Below are 26,468 nucleotides of genomic sequence, written 5' to 3'. Positions count from 1 at the left end.
CACACGTACAACTGTTTCACAAACTCTATAAAGCATTCACACTCCAATGGATGCATCAGAAAGCAGCTTGGGATTACAATCTTGTCCAAGGATATTTCGCCTGCAGACTGGAGCAGCCAGGGATCAAACCAGAAAACTTTCTGATCAAAAGCTGACTTGTACTAAATGCTGAACGGCAGCCAACCCATTTTAGCCATTTAATGAATGTGCCATTTAATCTTGGCTGCAGCCAAGATTAAATGGCACATTCATTAATTACAGAGTTACGGATTGTTACATGGAACTCAAAAGAAATAATGAACCCATCTCGTGTCCTGTGTCTTCTATAGCTGTCTGTACTTTTACTTCCAAAGTTCATCAGCAAACAGTTTGCAGGCCTCTAATTATCAGGCTGTACTCAAGCGCTTGAATTCAACCTAAAAGCTGTGCTGTCATACAGAACCAAGTACCCTCCGCGGAAACTATAGCTAATGTCACAACTGGATCTGATGAGACAACATCAGTTTGTTTGTTTTGCTTTCATAACAAATAGTTTGAGCCATATACAAATACAGAAGTGACAAAAGGAAACATATTTACAATCCAAAGTCAGACTAACAGTTTTCAGTAGCACAGTCTTTTATTTACAGTCTGCTTCTCCTGGTGGTAAACCTCTATCACATGTTTGGATTAAAAATTAGGCCTATATAGCTGCTGGTTCCAGTTTAAGCAATATGTTAAAAATACTAAATTCTTCATTGATTTGAGCTGTGGGGTTTGCTATACACTGGCAGAAAATTGTAGAGTAAATGGTGAAAACGAACAAACCAAATAACAAGATCCTTGAATTCCATCTTTTTTATTAACAGAAACTCCAACAAATTTGTGCCCAATCGATGATGTTTGGGACATGAAAAGTCCAGTCCAGCAGGTGGCGGTAATGCGCCTTAAAGCTTTAACCGCCAAAAAATACAAGAGCAGAAGAAGAAGCCGAGTTCCCGCTTTATGGCGTTTTTCTCTCCGATTATTGTCAAGACTGATTTAACACTTAAAGGTAAGTATCGAGCTAATATTAATCCGAGTCTAGTTAATCTTGAGTTTAGCTCCTGAATGAGGCTTTCTGTTGCTCTCCTCGGTGTCTCTTCTCAAGTTTTTGTGAACAAGTTGGAAAAAAAAATCTGACTAAATTGACTCAAGCTGCTTTAAACTAATTCACAGAAAGATATCACCAAAAGGTTGTGAAACACAGAGAAGAAAAGAATTTATTAGAAGAAAGCTTTTAAATGAGCTCATTGTAATCAGAGTTTGTGTTGTTTTATTAGTCTGTTATTAAGGCTACTTAGCATCTCTGTGGCACCTGCACAGCTTATGAATGCAGCTTGCTAACTAAGCTAGCTAGCGCCACCCTTCTTCCATATAAGGTCACTTCCGGCTCCAAAAGACCCAACATGTTGGCGGTAAAAGTGCTATAATGAAATACATTTATGAGAAATGTAAAAATAAATGTGTTCCAGGCTAAAACACAGCTGCCTTTATCAGCGCAAAGTTGTGATGAGGCTTACTCAGATGATGGCTCAGATTTCTACACCCACTCGGATATACAGATGAAATCAAGACAAGTACATCAATACAAAAATTCACAGGATTGTTCAAAAAATAATAAATTGCATGAATATAGGAAATCTTCCTCTCAGTGACTGAGTTGTCTCATTGTGTCCTCATTTTTTATAAATCAAGGCCGGAGTAACCCAACCTTAAGTGTTCATTAAGGTTTTTGTCACATAGATAGAAAATAAACTCAGAGATTAAGCGGCTGTTATAAACAGAGTGATTAGTTTATGTAAAAAATGTAGTTTGTTGTTGTTCTGGTTTATGTGCTGAAAATGGTTTTATTTGTGTATGTTCAATGTGTTAGACTTGTACATAGTTAAATATATGATCAAATAATGTTGAATCCTGGATATGGATTTGTAAGCAATGAAATTTGAAATAAGGGGGTAGGAACAAGAAAACTTCACCCTACTCCTTTTCGAGCACACACATTCTGTAGACATAGATATTTACATGAAAACTTGATGATTTTTAAGTTTTGTTATTTTTATTTTTTTCTGTTGTTATTTCAATTATATTTGCATGTTTGAAATAAATTTTATCTATCTATCTATCTATCTATCTATCTATCTATCTATCTATCTATCTATCTATCTATCTATCTATCTATCTATCTATCATTTCTCACGGCACACGTATATTGTCGGGTTTTTTCTTGGCCAGGGCATATTTTAAAGAGGAATTGCTCTCCTGGTACTGGTGTGCCATACTGCTGAATTTGGTATCGGTGCTCAAACCTTTTGTGTTTGTTTCAAACAAGTTGTCCACCCAAGGAAGCTAAAATGTGTTCTGTGTGTTCTCAGATGAACATATGAGACACTTTGACTCTTCAGTGCAGTGTGGAGCTTAACAAAGTTCTGTTTTGTGTCCCAGCTGATCAGGAGGAGGAGAAGAGTCTGACGGAGCAGCAGAGGAAATTTCAGCTACTTGGACTCAGCTCAGCCACTGCAGAGAAAACAATGAGCTCAACACAGAAGGTGACAGATACTAGTGTTAAGAAATACTCCATTAAAAGCTGAAGTACTGATACAGTATGTATATTTTATGCTAAACTAAGTGAACCTTGTGCAATATTAATGTAATGTAGAAATAATGTATACAATGTATACAATGCCTACATCTTAGACGGTGACGTTGCCTCTAAACATCAAAATGAGCAGGAAGATGTTAAAGTGGGATTCAGCAGGATTCAACCCTAACATCAGCTGTAGTGGCTCAGTGTGGGGAAAAGGGTCACAGCTCACAATCATTTCTATTGAGAGCTCCAGTAGATTTTTTTTAATGTACAGGCTGTGATCAGCTGACCTGCTGCTCTCTGTGAATTCATCCAGATGTCTGCAGATGTTTCATGAGTTGTCCTGGCTGATTTCCTTTCTCTACACTGACAGTACACTGTCTTTATATTATACACTAAACTGTTGGTATGTGGGTGGAGCTCAGTGAATGAATGTCAGCATCATGAGCTTAAGTTTAAGTTAATCTCTGCTACACTTGATGTAATCTAACTCTGACATGAGCACCACAGTCACTGTGCACCAGTCACACACTGTTCTTTACTTAAATCCATCACATTACAGTAAACTTGCCTGCTTATCCTGCACTAACCTGCAGAGGATTTTACTTGTATCCTCCTGTGGATACAAACCAGCAAGAACTCATCAGATCTCTGTCACTTACCATTAATGAAGTTTGGCTTTTATTAATAAACAGAGAGCACGGATCCATGCACAGGAGGATACAAGCAGCTGCTTCTGTTTGCAGTCACCGTGCACCAGTGTTGTGTTTAATTGTGTCAGTGTTCATTTTTAAACACGTTTTTTAAATCAAATGTTTATGTATACATCAAGATTAATGTTCCAAACAAATGACACTGTACAGCAAATACATACATAGACATGTGCAGCAAAAGGAATCCGAGAAGATGTTTAACTTCTAAATGTTTAAATTGTTTGTTTTATATCCAAAGTCTGTCAGTTTGTCATTCCCTGTTATTGCTGCTGACTAATCACTCAAAGTGACACAACATGACCGTGGGTCTGATTTTTCTGGTAAACTTGTTTAGCAGCCCACTGGAGACGGATACCCTGTTCTTTGAACTTTAATACTGGACAGAAAATCGTCTCCTTCCAGAAACAAAGGGTAGCATTAGAACTTGTGTGAACAGCAAAACAATGTAGAAGATTTCCTTTTGTGTCTGTGTTGTGTCTAGGGCTGCCACGATTTGTCGACTAGTCACGATTACGTCGACTATCAAAATCGTCGACGACTGATTTAATAGTCGACGCGTCGTTTGAAGCTTTGTAAGATCCCAAAAGACGCAGGAATAAGTAGCAGGATTTAAGAGTGTAATAACGGACTGAAACAGAAGATGGCAGCACTGCATGTACAAGGATGCCAGCTGCCGTTAAACCCCGAAGAAGAAGAAGAAGAAGAAGAAGAAGAAGAAGCAGCTGTGTCCCAGAATTCATAGCGCGGCCCAGCTCAGTTTACAACAATGGCGGCAGCTAGTTAGTTTTAATATTACTCTTATTATTCTTTCTGGGTCACAAAATAAACGTTTAACATATTTTCAGCCGAGAATGTAGCTGTGTAAACCTCAAATATCGGCTCAGTTTATCAGGACACCACATATTTTCAAAAGCGCTCCGACGTTTTCAGAGACGTCTGTTACCCACTAGCTCGATAGCTAGCCGGGGGCTAGGTCACTAGCACGGTGAGAACACCGGACTCCAGGCAAATTGTTTTCAAACCCACCGCCGTCTTTCGCTACTCAGGTTAAATATATATGAGTCACTTAGATAAATTAAAAATGTTGTTGTTTGGCTTTTTTTTTTTTTAGTATTTTATTTGTTCCTGAGTAAATCGGTTTGTCTGAGATTAAAGTTATAGTTTTTACACAGCTGAATAAACGTCAAGCAGACAGCTGATTATCAGAAGTGTGAGATGCTGGAGAATATACTCCGTTGTCCTGTTATATTTTAGATAGCAAGGAGTTTATTAAACTTCACCGAAACAATCTGCAAATTTCATTAAAATTGAATAAACTATCATCTTGTCTTTATTTTTAGTTAGCACCTTAAAAGCTTAAAGCTATAAGCTAATGATAGTTATATAAGAGCATATGCTGCATGGTGCAATAAGCTGTAGTTTTACGTCCAGTGGATGATGATCTGATTAGTCGACTAATCGCATAAATAATCGGTGACTAGTCGACTATCAAAATAATCTTTTGTGGCAGCCCTAGTTGTGTCACATCATTTTGGCTCAAGAGTTTACTTTATTGCTATGTTTGTTTTTTGCTATTTTATTACTACATTTGTATTGTGCAGCACTTCGGTCTGCCAGGTGTGTTTTTAAAGTGCTATATAAATGATGATGACGATGATGCTTACGGAACAGCTGAAAGACTTTAAAACAAACCTGTTACTTTAATGATATTTCTGTGGTACTACAGAGTCCAAAAGAAGTATCGCAGTAATAATTCATCCAAATTGTAACTTTTAAATGTCATTATCAGCCCAAAGGTTCACAACCAGTTCATCCCTGATAGAATGTAAATATATACAAATCTATAAATTGTATTATGTATATAACTGTGAAACAAACATAATGGACCATTAATGTATCATAATAGTACATTTCTGAATTTGGGGTATAATTCCAGGTGGGATGAGTGTCTGTACAGCTCCTCCTGTTGATGTAAAAAAAGAAAAAAGTAAATGCCAGTTTTTTTAGGTTTTCATGTTGATGTTGTAACACAGTAAAGAATTACTCTTACAGAAATAAATGTCATTTTTTCAACTTGCAGTTAAATTCATGTAACTTAATGCTGATGCTGTTGACGACTGGGGCTCACACGTCTTTTACTTTGTCTCCAGGACCGACTCACCATGGTTGACCCACAGGAAAATAGCCCGCAGGACATTCCTGACTATGACGGCATAGAGGATGAAGCTTTCCCCCCACTCCCACCACCACACTCCCCAGGCCGGGGAGGCCAGGAGGAAGGAGACCCTTTTGCAGATGGTAGATGCTGCTGTGCTCTTACAGGATTACTATGAGGTCTTTAAGATGTGATGATTCAGAACTTTGTATTTTAAATTCATGGTTTAATGAAGAATCATAGAAAAATAAGATTCAGGAAAAAAGGCTAATGTGGGAGAAATACAACCTCTCATAGTCCTTCCACAAAGCTTTTTGGAACAGCTTGATAATAATGAATTTGTTAGTTCAGCCTAGAATTAACAAATGCATGAACTGGTTTTTCAGCATCTCTCTGAGACTGGATGTTTCTAACAATAACAACACACATGTTTTTGTTTGCGTGAGCAAATGAAACCTATCAGATACTGTTCAAACCAGCACATTTCTTCTGTAACCTCCAGTCTATAATTTGTCTGGATTTAAAGATAAGCTTGAAGTTTGCCACGCTGCCAACAGAATGAGTTAGAAACACATCCTGTTGTCATGTGTTTTCAATGCAGGAGATGAAGGTGAGGTATCACAGCTGGCTGATGTCCCTACTGCTAAAAGGAGAGGCGTGAAGAGACCCCAACCCAAGCTGGACTCCCACAGGTAGCAAAGACATTTATATCACGACAGAGGGTTGAAATGCATTAAAATGCGCATTTAAATAGGAATTTGATGTCATCTTGTGTGAGCTGGGACACAAGGAGGCCAAAATCATTGATTGACGTGTGCAGACTGTCAGTGTTGCAGCCAGGTTGAACACGAGTCTGCGACTGCACTGGTTTTTATCACCGTTTCACTAATAATCGTGCACAGAGGCTCAGAGACACACTGACACACAGAGTTGTTGCAAATGTTTGAAAACGTAAGTTTGTGGAAAGAACTTTGCACAAAAAAAGTGATGTGATATTATCTGAGTGGCGACACCTGTCGTTTCGCAGAGTACTGCAGCGTCTTCTTACGCTTTAGCGGCGGGTACAAATGACTGCATCTGTGTGATGATGGTGCAGCTTCACTCTGCCAGTCATTTAAAGAAGAAAGACTCTAACACCATTGTTGTTTTCATCATTTGGATGGGCAAAATTCCCAGACTGAAAATTGTCAGAGCGTTGGAGACATCCCTGGATGTGTGTGAGAAAGATGTTTCCAGTCTCTGTACACCTATAGTGTGAACCTGGTTAGTATTGCCAACCATAAGTCAGGCTCGTTCCCAGTAGTCTCCCAGTGGGTGTTCCAGTGGCACTCCTCTGTTACTGTTCTGTTCACAATGTTCCTGGACAGAACTAAGTTATACTAAATCAAAGGATGTTAAATAAGCTTTTAAGTAAGAACGTCGATTATACTTAGGATAAAACTTGCAAGCTGTATTAAAGAAAAACATAGATTTTCATTTGATAAAATATTCAAATTAATTGCAACTTTGCTATAAATATATATATATATATAGCAATTTTTTATTTTTTATTTTTAGATGGAGAAATTTGACTATTTCTCATTATACTGCCTTATGTACAAACAGGTAGGAAAAGAAAGGTTGTGGGCACCCTGAAAACCAAACACCCCCCCCCCAACAAGCTACTGCCTTCTGAACATGGTACATCTGAAGGCACTGACATTTCCATTCAGAGGGTCTGTCTGTGTTGGCCCTGTGACAGGCTGGCGACCTGGCTGCTGGGATGGGCTTCAGCCATCCACGATCCTGAATTGGATAAGCCAAATACGCCTGGATGTGCTGCTAACCCTGCTTGTAATCCATTAATGGTTTAACTTAGTCTTAATATTTTTTCCCAGGCTGATATCAGATCGAGGGCTTCCAGCTCTGGGCACTCTCTTTGACAATATCCAGTTCAAAGGCAAAGGACACGAGGTAGGATATGATAACATCTGTCCCACCAATTACCAGATGTGAATGAACATTGGTTTTTGAGCTAAATCTGTTTGGCCTGTCAGCTTTTAATTAGATGTCCTAAATTTGGTTTGAGACTAAAAGGTCAAAAGTTGCCCTTTCTGTCGTGGTCAAAAATGAGTGAGGGGAACCAGAGGTTGGTTTACCAAATTAAGATGTCTTTTGTTCCAATGACTGGAAGTCATTTTTTAGTGGGAAGAAGAAGCGTCCTATCACACACAGCCCTCTTTCATATCACTACTCGCTGTTTTTGATGTTTGCCCCATTAGGCTGCAGACCTGCGGCTGCTGATGCAGAAGATGGAGAACTGGGCCCACAGGTTGTACCCCAAATTGCAATTTGAAGATTTTATTGACAAAGTGGAAAGGCTCGGCAGCAAAAAGGAAGTGCAGGTGAGAGGAAGCAGTAGAATATTTCCTGCAAGCGTGTGGGATTCCTAATGTTCAGAATTTGTAATTTTTTACTCATTCTTCTATAGACATGTCTTAAACGAATACGACTGGACATGCCCCTGACACATGAAGATTTTACAAGTACAGATGGTAAGAAGAAAAATCATTACTGATGGGGATACGGTGGACTAGGGCTGTGCGATATGACCAAAGTCTCATCTCCCGATATAAGAATTCTATCGTCCGATAACGATATAAATCACAGAAATGTAACATTTTCTGTCAATTCTGTGAATCTCGACTTGCGTGAAGTGTTTCCAGCTGCGCGTCATGTAGCTGGAGTCGAGTGTTTTAACCGATGCATGAAACGACACATTTTTAGACAGAAGTTGTAACGGCGCCGTTTTCTTTGTGAGTATTTATTACACGGCGTGCTGCGGGGGAAAGCCTGTTCTAACGTTTGAGTCTAAGGTTTATTTTTTAGCACCTGGCGGCTCTGTTTTACTTCTCATCCGTAAACACTCTGCTCTTTCACGTGATTCCGTTTATTTTGAAAAGCCTCAACAGGATCTTGAGCTTTATTCTGAAAGGTTTATGTGGAACATAAACAAGCGGACACGCGATGGTTTTACCGTCGTTGTTGCTAACGACAACGCATAAAAACAGGCGCTTGTCCGTCCGTAGTGTGGTTATATATAAGAGAAAGAGAGAACTTTACTACAGTGACATCAGAACCATGAAGAAATATTGCCGTAAACAGTTTATTTTGCGACACCACGAAACAAACGATAGCGTAAAATGAAATAGACGTTTTTGTATATATCGTTGTATCGAACAGCCCTACGGTGGATTCACACCTGCAGGTGCACATAGGAAATACTTGCCATATTCCACAGGACTTAATTATCAGCACTGCTTGAAATTGTGTTCAGGTGCTGGTGACGAAGAGGTACAACGTGAACTGGAAACATTTGGGGATCCTGATCTGTTCAGCAGAGAGAGTTTTATTAATGCTCCCCAAGGGCAGATTGCCGAAGCCCTCGCTCCCCCACCTACTCCCTCTCTGACCGAAGAGCAGCAGAAACGTATTGAGCTGAACAGACAGCGGGCCCTGGAAAAGAGGCGCGCACGCCAGCAGCAAATTGGTAAGAATGGCAAAAATGTATCATACAGCTGGGACACAATATAACAGAAATAATTAATGATTCTGCTACAAAACATCCAGCGAAGGTTCATAAGGATCATCTAGCTTCATTGGTGTATTAACTTTATATGAAAATACAAAAAGCAAAACATTGAATGTACAGTATATTGCCAAAAGTGTTTGCTCATCTGCCCCCACACTCATATGAACTCGAGTGACATCCCATTCACGACGTCCGCCTGTGCAGCTATATCAGCTTCAACTCTTCTGGGAGTGTTTATGGGAGTTTATGACCATTTGTAAGGTCAGACACTGATGTTGAAGGCCTGGCTCCAAATCTCTGCTCTCATTCATCCCAGTGGTGTTCTGGTCAGGACTCCCATGCCAGAGTTCATGTCTTTGTGGACCTTGCTTTGTGCACTGGTGCCCAGTCATGCTGGAACAGGAAGAAGCCATCCCCAAACTGTTCCCTTAAAGTCGGGAGCCAAAATGTCTTTGCATGCTGAAGCATTAAGAGTTCCTTTCACTGGAACGAAGAGACTGAGCCCAACTTCTGAAAAACAACCCCGCACCGAAATCCCCCTGCCACCAAACCTGGAGCTCTGTTGTCCTGGCAACTGCTAAATTGACTTGTCTATCGGCTTTCCAGATTGAGAACTGTGATCCGTCGCTCCATAGACTGCATCTCTCCTGTTCTAGAGTCCAGTGGCGGCGTGCTTTACACCGCTGTGTCCCATTGCTTTGCGTTGCACTCTGTGATGTAAGGCTTGGACTACAGCTGCTCGGCCATGGAAATGGATTCCACGAAGCTCTCTGTGCACTGTTCTTTAGCTAATCTGGAGACCACGTGAAGTTTGGAGCGATGGACTCCACAGAAAATTAGCAACCTCTGTGCGCCTCAGTATCCACTGACCCCCACTCTGGGATTTTACGTGATCCACCACTTGATGGCTGAGTTGCTGTCGTTCCCAAACACTTCCACTTAGTAGCAGCAGTCTGCATGCCTAGGTGCTTGATTCTATACAGCTGTGGAAGTTACTGGATCACCTGAATTCAATGATTTGGATGATGGGTGGTGAGTGAATACTCCTTACAATATAGTGAAGTGGATCTAGTGTATATATCCACCAGAAACCCTGAAGGTCGAGTGACGAGTTCCCGTATTGCACAGTTCGTCCAAACCACCAGAGATTCCTCACATTAGTGTGGAGTTTGGTAATAAGAGGCAAAGCATGTAGAAAACATTGATTTCTTTACTGCCTGTCTGATGTCAGCTTCAATTAGGCGTAGTATTTTTGTTTTTGCCTTACACTTGTGATCCAAACTGTTTTTACTTCCTCTTTAGTTAAAGCGGAGCCAGCTGTCTGCGATCTATTGTCTACAAATCTTTAACAGTGACATTAAATCGTTCTTCAGGGTCCTCATTTACCGCAGAAATGATGTAATGTGATTTAAATGAGACCCATAGAAAAGAAAATGACCTGTTGATCGGTCTCTATTATGAGCCTTCACCCATAAAAATGTGTTTACAGTTTATAACACTAGATGGTGATATGAGACCGTTTCCATTGTATTACCCGAGCATGATTTACTCATCGACTTTAAACTTTCACATTTTAGTCATTAGTCCTCCTTAAGAGGAGCCAATCCACCCCCCCCCCCCCCTTTTTTTTTTCTGTCCAGTATAGAAACTAAACAGCTGACATCATTCGGGTAGTGTAGCTTCCAGAGATCTGAAGTTAACGTGAACTCTGGAGGGCAGTCAAAAGCTTAATTTTTTATAATGCAACATACTATTATTTACATACATATTATTTTAATAAGCAGTTTCAGGGTTCGTGCTGTTTTAATGAGTGTTCGATGGAAAACGACACTGAAGGAATTTGTACTCTTGAGTCACATGACAGTAAATAATTTCGAGTATGTGTACATAACACAGGCTAATGTTTAAAACTATGATTATTATTTTGCTAGCTATCAAACTTGCTGGAGAAATGATTGAAATGCACTGAGTGTGATAGAGTACGGCAGTGCTAGCACAGCAGTTAGTTATGGCATGGTGATTTATGCAGTGTGCTTTAAACTTGGCTAACATTACTTAGCAGTAGCAGTAATATTAGTGACTTCACTCAAGTGAAAGCTTTAATCGTTAGTCCGACACTTAACTAGCCAACTTAAGCCTTAAAGAAAAACTGGTAAAAAGAGGGACTGATGCATGTGGGCACAAAGAAGCCATTTCTTGTGCTGCTGAAGTTCCCTGGCTTTCATTCAAAATGTGTTTATCGTGAGCACCGACACATTAAACCATTTAAAAATTATAAATGGCTTTAAGCTCACATTGATGCCTGTGGGGCTCTATCAGCCACGGAGACGACAGACACATTTTAGTGTTTTAATGAATGAATGTTTCATACTTTAAGGCTGCCTGTTTATTTAAGGGAGATGAACAATACATTATTATTTGACATAATTCTATGACAGGTGATGGACTGAATAAATAGATTTTAGGTCGATGTTTGTGCGTTTTTAAAGTCTTATATGTTGAATTGAACTGAGTGTGTCATCTGTTCAAAGCCTCCCGTCAGTGCTGTTCTCCATGCCTGTCTTACTGTACATGGTGTTATTAGCACAAACACTTTAAAGCTGATCATTTAGGACTGTAACAATAATCCAGAGAGCAATGTAGTCAAACATCTCACAGTTAGTTTTATTGGGAATGAACTTTGACCTGTTAGGCCCCCAGGGCTTTTCTGAGCTTCCTGCTCGAAAATGAAGAGGCCAAAATAAATGGAGTATTTCTCTGCAATTACAAACTCTGTGTAAACAGTCTTGGTATCAAAATAAAGCTAACGCTTGTGAGCTGTCATCAGAGGGGTAAATATTACTGCAGATGTTACTATGTCAAAGTTACTGGGACTCAAACATAGAAAAAAATGATTATTTCCCTCACCTAATTTTTAAAAGTATTTTATAGCTTATATGCTATAAAATATACTTTGGGTCACATTTAACTCCAGAAAATCATAAATCAAAATATGGATGTTACCTGTCCACAGATTCATGGTGATGTAACTGCTCTTTTAACTGTTTGGTGTTTGTAGAAATGGTTTACAGCTGAGATTCAGAGGCTTCTGTGGACACTCATGTCTGCACTTATATTTCTGACCTCGTGTTATAACCGATTAAATGTGATCTCCTCTCTTTTCCCCCATTTTTGGTGGTGTGGGTGCTTAACTAGTTAAAGTACCAAACATCTGTCTCCTGTTGTTGTGTCACGTAGGAAAGAAGCATCAATATCTGATGAGCAGACTTGTTCATTTGTGCAGATTTCTTCTTTTGTGTGGTTGTTTTTTCCAAGTGGAGATGAGCATCTCTAACAAGTTGATTTGTTCACATTTGCACATCTGCATTTTTGAGAGAAATGAGTTTTTTGAGTTTGTGCACTATATGCATATAAGACAACCATTTCCTTTTTCAGTATTTTTGTGTGGTGCATTTTTCTCTGTTTTAACAAAAGAGGAACAAAGAACATTTAAGTCAACCTAAGACGATTTGTTTTAATTTTTACATGGTCTTACTGAGGTGATGCAAAGTGGAACATGCAAACTGTTTTTTTGGTAATGTGCTGGAAAAGCTTGATAATGGACCTTGAAAGTGCTTAAAGTGCTTAAATTTGACCCTGAACAATGAGTTTGAACCCTGCAGTTTACAGTTTCATTTTTCATTATCTCAGCTTTGCCTGTCTTTTATAAATCGTAGTAGACTGAGTGTGTCTGTGTTGACTGAAACCATCACTGTTTCTAATTCTCAACCCTTTCAGGCCCTTCAGCCTCTCAGACTGCTGACATGTTAGGAGACAAACCTCCAGCTGCATCCTCACCAAATGTCATCAAAGGTTCTACTGATGGAGATGAAACTGTAGAAGATCCTGACCTCGAGCCTTCCAACAACACCTCCACGCAACAAACCAGCCCGCTTCCCCCCAAAGACTCTGAGCCCGCTGAGGCTGAGACCGGCCTCAGCCCTGAGCAACAGCTCAGCAACGACTGTGTAGAGGGGGATTAAAGTTCACGTGCAGCAGTTTCTGCTGAAAAGCTTTGGCAGTGAGCAGATTTAAAGGTTTCCCAATGTTCGTGCCTGCTCATTCGAGTAATGTTGTGCATTTCTGGTGGTTTATATCTTGAGCACATGTTCCTACTGTGACGTCAGCTTTGGGTTAGCAAAGACATTTATAATCAATGGAAATAAATGTTTTTCTTATTTTTAAAAGTCCAAATCCTAAACGTATTTACCATGTGTTGGTATCTGTTACAGAAAAATATTTGAACTGATCCACAGTTCCTGCTCTGATGCATCTTCTTTCTCCAGTTTCACTATTGGCAGAATTTTGGTTGCAAACATGTTTCTATAAAAGGCCTCTGTGTGTGTGTAGTATGTGAGCTGTCAACTGACCATCACCCTCTTCCAAGCATTAAGTGCTCGTTCAATTATGAACAGTTCTTTCTTAAGCTACTGCAGGGACATGAAACGCAACACGATGAAGTGGCTCCATCTGCGCTAATGAAAACACCATTTTTAATTACAGGCCACTGCACACATATTGAAATAGTTATGTACAGTTCATATTTCTGTTGGTAGTTCTAGAAAACGATCTTAAAATCCACAAACCAAAAAACGCTTCTGATTATTTACCAGTTCAAACAATAAAAATGTCCTTGGTGTTGGTGTCTTCTATACAGGCTCTTGATATACAAACTATAAGATAAATACATCCTAGTTTTATACATCACTTCCAACACAACCAACCTCAGGTGTGTTCATTACTCTACGGGTTTATTTTAAAGTCTGCTAATGAGTGACATGAAGTTTTATCAGTCCGGTGACCTGTCCAGGGCGTATCCTGCCTCTCACCCTATGACAGCTGGGACAGATTCCAGGACGTGCAGAAGAAAATGGACGAGTGGACGTTTTATCATCTCCAGAACAATACTCGTGCTGGGTTTTGTATGAAGTGGTCACAGGTAGTACAATATGTGTGAACTCACCAAAAATGGTTCTATAACACAAGACATTTAATTTACACAAGACATTGATCCCACCAGTGAGATATTGAGATCACTGGTGCTGAGAGAAAAGCCTTTTGTTACCAGACTTCTTTAACCTGCTGCAGTTGACTAGTTTCCTGCAGGATTGAACCACATTTGCAGTGAGTACTAGGTCTTGTCAAAGTAACTGCTGACACTTCACTGGCATTAACACGTTCCCTATCCTCCTTACAACTAAGTTTAACTTGATGTGATTTTAAAAACTAACTTTTACAAAACGTATCCACTGATTCGGTTTGACTCTGGTTTCTAAAAAGATGGCGGGACATGTTTTTACTTAATATTGTGTTTGCTTTCCTGTGACTTCACACACTCGTGTGGTTTGTCCACACACAATCTGGAGCTACAAGAATGACCTGGATGACTCAGCACGAGTGATCTTCAATGATCACCGTTCTGTTAGCGCACAGCGTGCAGTTCTCACAAGTGTCTGCTTGGAGGTAAAGCTGGGCTACAGCGTTTCTATGCTGTTGTTGCCGGGAGGCGTGAAGCCCTTTCCAGATCCATCAGAGCCAACTCTCTGATTTCTTCCAGAATAGAGTACAGACTGGGAGTTTTGCTCTGACGAAACTCTCTTTCCTCTTTGGAGAGTTTGGGGCGCCGGGCTGTCTTCTCCTGAGCCAGCGCCTCTTCATTCTGACGCACCACCTCTTTGACCAGCTGACTGCGGCCCTGAGGGCTGGGCTGCTGGGACTTGGCACTGTGGTGAGGCTTGTTGCTGATGACCTCGAGGTTTAGACGGTCAGCGTGGCAAGTTGAAGAGTGGACAGAAATACGAACCTGAAGAGAGCAGAGAACGTAAGTCACAGTATTCCTCAGTTCGATCACTACACAGTAATGGCACCTACTGAAAATAGTCTAATGGAATGCTATGCAAAGACAGGCCCACTTAAGGTTTGTGACGTAATATATAACAGCAGTCCTCTCAGCACTGTGCGCAGCGTCACAGCTAAGTAGACAGTGGTGTAGAGTGGAGAAGTTTCCGACTGTGCCACAATTTTGTTCATAAATAGGATAAATTGGATACGTATGTTACACACACGTATCCAATGTAACAAACGTTCATCCATCCGTACACGAACTTTCTTTACTGTGCTTTCTAACATTCACACGACGTGGAGACTGGAGCAGAGGGGGAGAAAAACATTCATTAACACTGTGACCTCGGTCAAGTGTCACAGTGAGGTTGTTGTTTTGTTGATTTGTTTGTTGAATATCATCATCATCTCTTTGTTTGATATGATCATAGCTTGACAGCAGTCAATGCTGTGGTGGACAACTTGTGTTTGGGCTAATGTTTCTTTCTATCTTGTTTTGGCCACATGTGTCATCCATCATCATCCATCAGTAAGCTATGTTGTTAGCATTGCCTTTGCCCTTTGACATTTATGACCCCAGGATAAGTCCATGAAAGAAAGAAAAGATGTTGATAACAGTGGAAGCAGCAGTACTCTGTCACTTTTTCATGTCTTAAAGCCAAAGATGTGAGAATAACACACCGTTACTTCAGTTTCTTTTTGTTAGCTAACCTTAGGGTAATGTTTCCTGCTCTTTTTGCTTAAATCACATGCACTTATTCCTCACAATCATCGTGTGTAACATGCCTGAACTTAATATAACTTGACGCCAGTGATGGGCAGCAACGCATAATTAGATTACTTTTTTCAAGTAACGAGTAAAGTAAGGGATTACTGTTGCAAAAAAGGTAATTAGATTACTGTTACTGTCCCGTAAACACGCTGCTCTACTGTGTTACTAAACCGTGAGTTTGTTTGCAAGAGTGTCTCATGACAATGACATAAGTGCATGCGACGTTTGTGGTAACAAACGTGTGCAGAGCAACAATGGATCATTTATCGAGTGCGAGAGAGAGAGTGCGACCGTGCAGCGTTTAAAGGCGTTTATGTGAAAACAATTACCGCCCACTGTCATTTTTTATCTCCCTTTACAAAAAGGTTTGTGTAGAAACGCCACAAACTGGAAGCATTACATTTCTTGTCTTGGAGGAGAGCCTCCCCCCCCCCCACACTTATGTTTTTGTTTTCATATAATATTTAAAAACAATAAACTGAATAACTTTAAATGATTTATTTTCAGGAATCATTTTCGTCTCATTCATCTTACTGACGTTTTGTTACCTTGAGATTAGCTAACAAAGCAGCAACCACACAACACTTTATCACAACAAGATCATAAAACGTCTCTTAATGTTGGACCACAAAAGATCCAGTAGTCGTATGAACCTGTGATTCATATACACTCATGCATATATATTTGGAATCGTCGCCTTTAGGCGCTGCATTGCTGGAAACCTTCTAAAATGATTGATTAGCGTTTTCTGTGACTTACGGTGATGTGGTCAAACAGTTTGAAGGTGGAGGTGCCACAGCTGGAGGTGGTGGTAATGCGGTCCGGGTATTTTCGCACAGTGCCACCCTGCCAATCACAGCTGCCGTCCTGTCCCGCTACCACCACCAGGCCCTCTTTGTTCTTCAGATACACAGGCCCCCTCACACCATACCTGTGAACAACATGGCTGTGGTCAGAGGCAGCCTTACTTACTCAGTGATATTACTCAACCTGCTTTGCGCCCTGTGATTTTAATCATTACATGGATTCTACAGCCTTCTCAAAATGACCACAGGTTACATTTTAATAAACTGTTAATATTGCATATCCCTGTAACACCACAAGCATGGAGAACACTGATGTTATTAAATTACACTTTCCTTGCAATAAACAAGCAGCAACCTCCAGAGGTTAGCTAAGCTAACGTAGAAGTGCCACAAACACAAGGCTGGCTCCAAAGCACCGTCCCTCCCCACAGACTCAACTTCAGCAATGCAATTAACTTATTTAAAGCCTGGTAGAGAAAAGATTCGGGGTTTTAGCCGATTTTCCCTGCTCACAATAAATGTTTAAGGAATTAGTTTAGTAAATTTATACAATTTAAAACTCATTTTGAGGTTTTTTAAGAGAAAATAAAACTAGCGTGTATACTGTTAAATATACATTGATTAGCGTGCAATTACATCTTCCAACAAATTCATTCATTGTCATAAACTTTGAATTCGTCTATTAAAAATACACGAGTGGTTGGCCGTCTGTGAGCTGCTGTACAGCTCCATTAAACAAAGGAAAAGAAGAAGACTGCAGAACAAAACACAGGACTGAAGGTTCTTACTCTGGGATAAACACCAAGACACCGTTGTCTCGAATGGAGTAGACAACAGCGTCAGCCACACAGCACGGGTCTGTCTGAGGGTCTCGTTCTCTGAAAAACAGACACTGAAACAGTGCTGTGGATCGCATTTGGGCTGCCTGTGCTGCCTGCAAATGAAACACAGACGTCAGCACAGCTTCTGTTAATAGAGTAAGAGGTGAATCATTGAAAAACACAAACAATAAAACACCCCTGACCCTGTTCTTGCTGTTGACATGGTGAGCCATTTCCTCCACTTCTTTGTTACTGGCTGGTGCTTTACCAGATACAACGCCCCTCTGCATGTGCAGGGCTGCGGTAAGAAGGCGGTGCACGACAATGTCTGCGTACCGACGGATGGGTGAGGTAAAGTGTGTGTAGCGATCCAGAGCCAGACCTACGACAACGAAGCAAATATCAGCACGTTAGCCTTCTTTCTAGTTCTCAGTCGAATAATTCTTCACAAACAACAGACGTTGGACAAGTGTGTGCAGACGTGTGATGGATGGACTGACCCACAGTCACACTGAAACTCTAGTGCAGCCAATAAAAGCTGTGCAGCGGTATCGTACCATAATGGTAGTATTGGTCTTGAGGATGAGCACCAGTGGAGAAGTACAGAGCCTGTGACATAGCAGTGGTGGCCATCATTCTGAACAACCTGTTCACCAAGGGGTCCTGTGGGTCCACAGCTCGGTCCAGTGAGGCAGCTAAAGCCTTGTTGGACCTGAAGGAACAGAGCCAGAAACCAGGGATGAGTGAGGCCTCTCATCTCAGCAGTCAGTGACACAAAGCTACTTGCATCACCATGTCTCTTGTCCTGGGACCGGTTCTGCTGTTGGTTTAACCCCCCCCCCCCCACAATCCTCCAACCGCACATTCATATTTTGTTTTCAAACTCCATTGCAGTTCATTCCACGCCTCAGATCCTCAGACCTTTTGTAAACAGTTAAACAAATAAAAGTTAACTGTAATAGATTACAGGTTGTAATTAAATAAATCACTGCCTCTTTTAAAAAACAGAAAAACAAACCATCTTTAATTATTTGAGTTGTTTGTTTTGTTCCCGTGTGAGAATATTCAACACTGCTCTCTGTGCAAAACGGGTTTAAAAGCATAAACAGCTGTGGGATCCTGTTTGTCCGGGATTTGAACCGGGGAACAAACTGCGGCAGGATCAGCGTTGTGCCGAGGTCGGCATCGCCGACAGCATGTGTTCCCCCTGCGTGGCGAGCGTTCGCTGGGCACGGAGTGTGGATCCAGGTTACGCCGCCTCCATTACAAACAGTCAGACGTGGAAGTAGTGATGTTTTAGTTTTGTAAAAAAGTGAAACCTGAGTGTCGTTACATTACCATTCAGTTTAAGGGTTACAACAGAAAATGAAATATTTATTGTCCTCTCGTGGTATCAGACGGGATTATTTTAACAAACGAAGGACATTTTGCCTGATAATTATATTTATCCTGTAACTTTACTGTGTAAAGAGCTAAAACCTCCAAAGTTTCAGGAGTAGTTAGTCGTTATAAGAAGTGTTTGTGAACTGAAAATCAAGAATGTGGGATCCTGTTTGTCCGTGATTTGGACAGCCCAGCGTGTGCTCCCGACGCAGGGGAAACTAATTCTGTCGGGGAGACCGACCTTGCCACGACAGCTGTTGTGAAGCTGAAGCCAAAGGCAAGATATGCTTCATCATATGTTCTAGTCTTTGGTTTGGAAGCATATTTGGCTTCAACCTCAACCTGAGCTGAAGGAACATGTCTTCTTCTTGTCTGACTGCTCATGTGACACCTGAGTGTGTCCCCGTGTTATCAAACATTTCAGGTTCACACACTTGTGTGTCTGAACATGATGTGCGTTGGACTACAATATGCATTTCCTCAGTTTCTATACTGAACAGTCAAAAACATTACCTGGTGTCAATGGTGAAACCTTTGGCCTTTGCAGTGTCCACCAGCTGGTTGAATAGCTCCTGTTGTGGTGGTGGGTGACACCTTAGAAGGGCCTGGTTGGGGAAAGCTTCCTGGATCTTGCGGGCCACCCAGTGGTTGGCGTAAATCATGCACTCTGCCACGGTCTCATGGACCTCCAGGGGCTGACGAGGGACCAGGGCCGTAATGTTCCTCTCCTCATCCAGCTGGGCACCCACCTGAAAAGGGAAAATGCTTCTAACGTGACTTCAATGAAAAAGAATATGAAAATGCATCAGTGGGCCACATTTTACTACAGTTTACTTTAACTCAGTTGAACATGCACCATTCCACCGGAACAAATGCTGCACGGAGAACCAAATGTGAATGAATCTCAACCTGAAAACAGTCTACTGTCTTTCCTACGTTCAGCTCTCTATCATACCAGTAAGAACACATATCCCTAACAGGCACACAGCTCTGCTCATGGGCACAGAAACTCCACCGATCTGCTGTTCATGCTTTTTGTTTATAGTGGACAGCCAATCAGAGTTTAAGTTAGCTCAAAGGAAATGTGCCTTAAAGAGAGAACAAAACTTTTCTCAGACTAAGGATGAACTGAGGGGACCCAAAGCACTTCAGCAGGAACCAAAAGAAGCCAGAAAGTTTGGATTTGAACACAGTTTTGGCCGTTTTATATAATAGATCAAGATGAAACATCTGTTGTCCTTATCCTTCAGGACAACAGATGTTTCACCAGCGGTCAATAATCCAGCTTTGTCAAGATAAGAACTTGATTTTTGGGTGGCAGCTCAATCATTAAACACACTTTTAGAAATATATTGGTTTTTCCACTATCCCAGAAGCAACCCGAGAGAATCATTTTTACTTCATATCAATATTCTGTGTGCGTACAGCCATAACAGGAATGCAATAACTGAATAATAAATAAATCCAAGACATCCTATTAGAGAGCATCTTATAGAACAACAGGAATTGTCCATATGAGGTTTTAACAGATGGCCGACCAGCCGCTGTAGATAAATGGCTGTGATCTAATGTGAAAACTGTCAGTGGTTTCACAGTGGAGTGCTTGGTTTCTTTATTCCAATATTCTCACTGAAATGACTTTCTGATAAAATGTTTTCTGCTGAGGAACGTGTTCTGCTTAGACGCCTGATTTTAAAAATAACGTCTCTATTAGACCGTACTATAATTTATTATCGATGAAAAGAAATATATGGTATCCATCTGTAATTCTGTAAATAACACAGCAAAAAACCAAACTAAACATAAAGACCTGGAAGACTCCTGCGTCTAAATTCATTCAGTTATTGTACTGAGTCCTGAACATGTTAGAAATATGGTATCTAAGCAGATTCTTACTCTGGATGGCATTACCTTGGCCTCCAGTAACGCTGTGAGGAACCTTGGAGTCATGTTTGACCAGGACATGTCCTTCAATGCACATATTAAACAAATATGTAAGACTGCGTTCTTCCATTTGTGCAACATCTCTAAAGTTAGAAATATCCTGTCTCAGAGTGACGCTGAAAAACTAGTTCATGCATTTATTACTTCCAGGCTGGACGACTGTAATTCATTATTATCAGGATGTCCAAAAAACTCGCTGAAAAGCCTTCAGCTGATCCAAAATGCTGCAGCAAGAGTCCTGACAGGGACTAGAAAGAGAGAGCAGATTCCCTTCATTGGCTTCCTGTTAAATCCAGAATTCAAAATCCTGCTCCTCACATACAAGGTCTTAAATAATCAGGCCCCATCTTATCTTAATGACCTTGTAGTACCATATCACCCTATTAGAGCACTTCGCTCTCGCTCTGCAGGCCTACTTGTTGTTCCTAGAGTATTTAAAAGTAGAATGGGAGGCAGAGCCTTCAGTTTTCAGGCCCCTCTTCTGTGGAACCAGCTTCCAGTTTGGATTCAGGAGACAGACACTATCTCTACTTTTAAGATTAGGCTTCAAACTTTCCTTTTTGCTAAAGCATATAGTTAGGGCTGGACCAGGTGACCCTGAATCCTCCCTTAGTTATGCTGCAATAGACCGTGGCAGCTGGGGGATTCTCATGATGACGCCGAACATCATCATCACCTCTTTGTCATCATTATCACTGACTACATGTTTATAGACCAATCTCCATTTAATCATTAGTTATCATTAATCCCTGGCCCTTTTCCACAGGTGTCTTTTGACCTGATTTCCTCCCCTCGGCTGTATGAAGTGTTTCGGGGTGACTGATACTGAATTTTCTAACCATGATGTCATCTGACAAAATGACCAAACACAGAGGTTAAGTCAAACTTTCACTTAGACAGAAGCTTAGAAGGGAGAATCTTCTGCAGCTGAAATGTGCGAGAAAGATAGTGGTTCCAGTTTTTAATGTGCAGAATGGATTTCTCTCCACTGAAGCTATGTGCACGGTTTACTTTGTTTGATTCACTTCAGATTCATTGAATCATTTTGTGTCGTATGTTAGACGTCAGTAATGACGATGTGTTAGGGTTAGACACTCAGCTATAACATGCTTACGCTTTCAATTAAGAACATGAACCTTAAATGTTTGCAGTCTTTATTTATATAGTCTTACTGTTAAGTACACACATTACCAAAACACACAAAATACTCTATGAAGATACAAGAAACCAATCATACCTCCACTCCTTCCAGCTCCAGCGCTCCTCCTCTGTCCCTCTTTGCCCGAAGATGTCTGGCTACATGTGTGAGCATCTCAAGTGCCTCAGTGAGTTGAGCTAGCTTAGAACCCTTTTCCTGAGGACCCAGGTTGGCCAGTTCCGCTACCTCAACCTGTTCTCCGTTGAGGAGCGCCTGAGCCAGCTCGTAGTGGAGCTGATAGGAGGAGCGGATGAGTGTACGACCATACCAGACCTCTTGGACTTCAAGGGATTCTGCGTCAAGCTCCCAAAGCACGCTCATTGCATACCTGAATTTGAAAGTGTCAGTTACACAACTAGCATGCATTTTAAGCATATGAAAATGAAACGTGTGATGGGAAGTCTACTAACCTGTCAGCACCTCCCAGCAGTGAGCAAAGGTCTGCGCTGAGAATAGCAGGCAGCATGTCGTACCTGCGGTCTGCCAGGTAGTAGGTTGTAGCCCTTAAGAAGTGACATAATAAATATAAAAAGGCAATGAGATCAAAGCAGCAGCTTTATCATCTTCTTTCTAATCAAAAGTGAGACATAATTTGAAAATAAGTACTAAATATTCAGAGTTTGTTCCACCTTTGTCATTTTCATCCTTCTGTTTATTAATAAGTCAGGAAGGATGAAATAAATAAGCAAAATGTTTTTCTTATGATTTAATAAATATTCCCCATTTTCTGAAATAGAATTTAAGGCTTCAAACCACAATCATGAGATTTTAATTTACTTCTTTAAAGTGTGGAGGCGAGCTGGACAGGTGGGTGATCTGCACGCTGCTTTGTGGACAGCTATGAAATGTAAAATGGAATTTTAGAGTAAGTCAGAGAGAAAGCAGAGGACCAAAACTACATTAAAAATCACAACATAAAAAATATATAGTAAGATTTCAGTATTATTTTATAAGTGCACGTTGTTAACAGTCTACACGGAGTTTCTCTCCTCACTCGGCTCTCAATCATCTTCTGTACATGCTGCTGCTGCTGCTGCTGCTGCCTTTAAAAAACGACATGCACTTCATGGACCTTCTTACTAATTTATCTGCAGACTACACTTTATCAGATACATTTTATTAGCACTGGGTTAGACACTTCTGCCTTCTGAACACTCCTTTCTTCACTTCCAAGACTCAACAAGGTGCTGAAAGAATTCCGTAGAGATTTTGGATTATAGCGAGATTACACCGAGATGACAGCAGAATGCATTTGCTGCAGATTTGTCGGCCGTTCAGCTGTGACACAAATTTTTTTGGGCTGCTTCCCTGTCACATGGTGTCATCGCTGCATGTTCCCAGGAAGGAAAATTTGTGGAGATCAAGTGCAAGCATTACTTTTGCAGCCCCGACCTTCACTTCATTTACTGCAGATATTTTAAACTCAGTTTTATTCATTTGTACAATACAGCACAAAATAAATAAATAAATCAGAACATGTGCATATATCTGGACATAAACACAGATGAATATCTTCTTGTTCTATTACTGTGGTTCAACTGTCTTGTATCATCATCCTCTTTATTAATAAGATGCACTGAAAGCCAATTATAGACAAACCATTAACATCAGGTACTCAAGGTCACATGCCATCATGTGACCTCCGGTGTTTTCCTGACACCCGTAACTGTACAAAGGGGATCTGAAAACAAATGATGTGTGACACACTGTTCTTTACTTCTACCACTCAGTAGAATAAAACTAATTTAGTTGGAAGCGGACTCATTTTTCCTTTTTTTGCTGCATGACCTTCTGGTTGAATGTTGTGTACAAGTATGGCTGCCATGTCCCGTAGTAATATATGTTTATGAAGGCCACAGTGAAAATCACTCAGGCTTTCCCACAGCGGAAACATTCCCCTGTCCTGTTAATGGCATCGTACTCAAAATGAGCACAAGTTCTTCGTAACAACATGGACCACTGTGTTCTGTGTGTAGCAGTTCTCTACTGTGAGAACCCCAACCACCTTTTAGCACGACCAGCATTCGTCCATTCGCACACATATTCATACAGCGCGTTAGTCTATACCTTTAAGCATTTTCTCTCACATGCACACTCACACTAACGGATGCATCCAGGGAAATTTGGGGGTTAAGTATTTTGTGCAAGGTGACTTTAACATGAAGCCCGAAGGCATCAGGGATTGAACCAACAATGTGCTGACCATTGGTTCAATTCCTGGTGCCAGTGATACTTTCAAAGCCATCATGGACCCTGTGAAGTCCTTCTACATGTGATTAAATGATAGACATTTAAGGCTTAATGCTTCACATCAGACACGAGCCTTATTTAAGGTGGCCCTCTGTGTTATTTATAATTGCGCTACAAGGCATGCTGCTGATGCAACATTAATTCAGGCAACAACTTTCTTGCCTCTTTGTACTTCTGAAAGTTCCTCTGAACACTTATGCAAGATGCTGTAATTTTCTTTTATCCTTTTATATCCCACCTACTCTACCCAACCACTCCAACCAGTTCCTCACCTTGAACGTGCCTCCAAGTCTGTGAGCGAACCCTCTTTGACAAAGTGAGTGACATCAGCAATGTGAACTCCCAGCTCCAGCCTTCTGTTGGGGAGCTTGTGTACAGACAGCGTGTCGTCTACATCTTCACAGCCGCGTGGATCGATGCTGAACACCAGGCGACTGTCCCTAAGATCCCGCCGCTCTGCCACCTCAGAGGGGTCTACCGTCCACGGCTTCTCCAGAGAGTTGACCGGCATCTCTCTCAGCTGATGGCAGACGGACAGGCACAGCTAAACAGCCGCATAGTCTTTTGAACTTTTCACATTTTGTTATGATTCTATACAAAACATTAATAATAATAATAATAATAATACATTTTATTAAGCGCCTTTCAAAACACTCAAGGACACTTTACACAAAGACAAAGCAAAACAGTGTTTCACTTTCAGTTGCTCCCTTGTCACAAGGGGTCACCACACCTGATAGCTCAGCATCTTTTGATACGGCAGAGTTTTATACCAGATGCCCTTCCAGGCACAACCCTGATTTGTATCTCTGGTTGCAATCGAACCAGTGACATTTTGCCTGCAAGCCAGTGTGTAAACCACTGATGAAAAAAGGAAAGAATGAACTATTCCACATATTTAATGATTCTTTAATATTTTGTTGATTTGATAATAATAATAATAATAATAATGGATTGGATTTATATAGCGCTTTCCAAGGCACCCAAAGCGCTTTACAATGCCACTATTCATTCACTCTCACATTCACACACTGGTGGAGGCAGCTACAGTTGTAGCCACAGCTGCCCTGGGGCAGACTGACAGAAGCGAGGCTGCCATATCGCACCATCGGCCCCTCTGGACAACAATAGCTATATTGCAATCTTTAAAACCTTTGGTTACTATGGTAACTCTCTGATAACCAAGCACTCTCTGATGTGACCAATCACAGAAGCTCTACTGCCACCCCCTTTATAACATAAAAAGTTATGAATGATGTTCCAGTCTATGATAGTGGACTCATCTGTGCTTGTCCTTTGTTACAGCCCATTGCAACCCTTACACTCCTTACAGTGGAAATGCAGTTGTCTTCAGGTGTTGCCTAGGTTTAACTGCCGATTGTCTACACCTGGTGAGGTGTGGCTAAAGGCGTTCCTGAAGTGGTCTAGTCCAATCACCTTCTCCAGGCCAATCAGCATTCATGCTGTGTCCTCGGTTATTCTTCCTTGTACACGCCTCATCTCATCACTCATGCTCCATTCAACCATTCCACCACCAGCTTCCAGGCTCTCGGGGCTCCTGCTCTAATCCTTTTCACAGACGGGGTTCTGTTCCGCTGAGATAGGCCATCTGAGTCTAACGGCAAATCACCTGTTTAAATTCTGTTCATCAGTAAATCAATTTCATTCTTTCAAATAACCTCTCCTTATTAAAATATCTGTACTGTATTTAGTGATGAACAATTGTTAAACTCTGGTGTTTGCTCCCATAATTTCCCTTTTATTTTGACGCTCTCTGCTCTTTCCTCTTTCACCTGATCTCTGACTGCGATTGTTTGGAGGTGAAAACCAAACATCACCTGGGTTTCAGAAAACCAGAGTTACCCTGGTAAGCAACCATTCTCTGTATCTCACTATGGGAGATATAATCTACTTCCAGGTTGTAAGTTCTTTATCCTTAACAAGGTATGGAGCAGGGTAAGCCCACACTAAGGACTGAGTGTGCCAGTGAGGATGCAATAATATCAAAAACGCATAACCTAACAAATGTAATAGATGGTCCTCTGGTGAACTGTGAAGGTCACACTCTCAGTAGCCTTCAACAGCCACACAGACAGATACACTCAACAAAACAGGAACACACAGATGCTTCAATCTATGCAAAGGAGTGCAAGACACAGAAAAGAGCTATATATGGCTACATTTTCAGCAATTTACCGTTTAAAAGTGGGCCCTGCATAAACAGGATGTGGACCAATTGGTGCATTCCCAAAGTAAATGTGATACGAAAGAGTAGCTAAATGCAGTTTAATAAATGGAAAATAATCCTCTCTTATTTAGCTAATCCTGAAGGAAACATAACACATGTGGAACAGAGTTAGGAATGGGTAC

The 26,468-nt window shown here is 41.0% G+C and overlaps 2 protein-coding genes across 4 annotated transcripts; one reads left to right on the top strand and one right to left on the bottom strand.

Moving 5' to 3' along the window:
- The first annotated feature begins 964 nt into the window (after positions 1–964).
- LOC145431066 (TIMELESS-interacting protein-like) lies at positions 965–13,277 on the top strand. 3 transcript variants are annotated; one of them, XM_080306389.1, is made up of 9 exons: positions 965–1,033; positions 2,464–2,567; positions 5,469–5,616; positions 6,075–6,165; positions 7,351–7,426; positions 7,735–7,857; positions 7,944–8,007; positions 8,790–9,002; positions 12,822–13,277. In XM_080306389.1, the coding sequence occupies exons 1-9, from the start codon at positions 985–987 to the stop codon at positions 13,064–13,066; spliced, it is 1,113 nt and encodes a 370-aa protein (XP_080162515.1). In that variant the 5' UTR covers positions 965–984; the 3' UTR covers positions 13,067–13,277. The 3 variants fall into 3 exon arrangements, with proteins under 3 accessions (XP_080162515.1, XP_080162516.1, XP_080162517.1); XM_080306390.1 differs by lacking the exons at positions 965–1,033; positions 2,464–2,567 and adding an exon at positions 4,056–4,303; XM_080306391.1 differs by lacking the exons at positions 965–1,033; positions 2,464–2,567 and adding an exon at positions 4,106–4,364.
- A 756-nt stretch (positions 13,278–14,033) lies between these two features.
- Positions 14,034–24,804, bottom strand: LOC145431064 (DIS3-like exonuclease 1). Its single transcript, XM_080306383.1, has 9 exons — positions 24,371–24,804; positions 22,259–22,351; positions 21,888–22,176; positions 19,220–19,455; positions 17,881–18,035; positions 17,527–17,705; positions 17,291–17,436; positions 16,456–16,627; positions 14,034–14,886 (listed from the first exon to the last, which is right to left on the bottom strand). The coding sequence occupies exons 1-9, from the start codon at positions 24,607–24,609 to the stop codon at positions 14,569–14,571; spliced, it is 1,827 nt and encodes a 608-aa protein (XP_080162509.1). The 5' UTR covers positions 24,610–24,804; the 3' UTR covers positions 14,034–14,568.
- Positions 24,805–26,468: the final 1,664 nt, after the last annotated feature.

Source organism: Astatotilapia calliptera, chromosome 9 (assembly GCF_964374335.1).
Source record: "Astatotilapia calliptera chromosome 9, fAstCal68.1, whole genome shotgun sequence".
Taxonomy (NCBI): domain Eukaryota; kingdom Metazoa; phylum Chordata; class Actinopteri; order Cichliformes; family Cichlidae; genus Astatotilapia; species Astatotilapia calliptera.
Note: the sequence above shows the minus strand (reverse complement) of the source record. Positions and strands in the feature narration are given on the sequence as shown.

Coding starts and splice junctions, on each gene's coding strand:
- LOC145431066 (XM_080306389.1), top strand. CDS start 985: ATGGCGTTTTTCTCTCCGATTATTGTCAAGACTGATTTAACACTTAAA. Junction 2,568..5,468: donor CAATGAGCTCAACACAGAAG/GTGACAGATACT, acceptor CTTTGTCTCCAG/GACCGACTCACCATGGTTGA. Junction 7,427..7,734: donor TCAAAGGCAAAGGACACGAG/GTAGGATATGAT, acceptor TTGCCCCATTAG/GCTGCAGACCTGCGGCTGCT.
- LOC145431064 (XM_080306383.1), bottom strand. CDS start 24,609: ATGCCGGTCAACTCTCTGGAGAAGCCGTGGACGGTAGACCCCTCTGAG. Junction 22,177..22,258: donor CTGCTGGGAGGTGCTGACAG/GTTAGTAGACTT, acceptor TTTCAAATTCAG/GTATGCAATGAGCGTGCTTT. Junction 19,456..21,887: donor TGGAGCTGGAAGGAGTGGAG/GTATGATTGGTT, acceptor TTCCCTTTTCAG/GTGGGTGCCCAGCTGGATGA.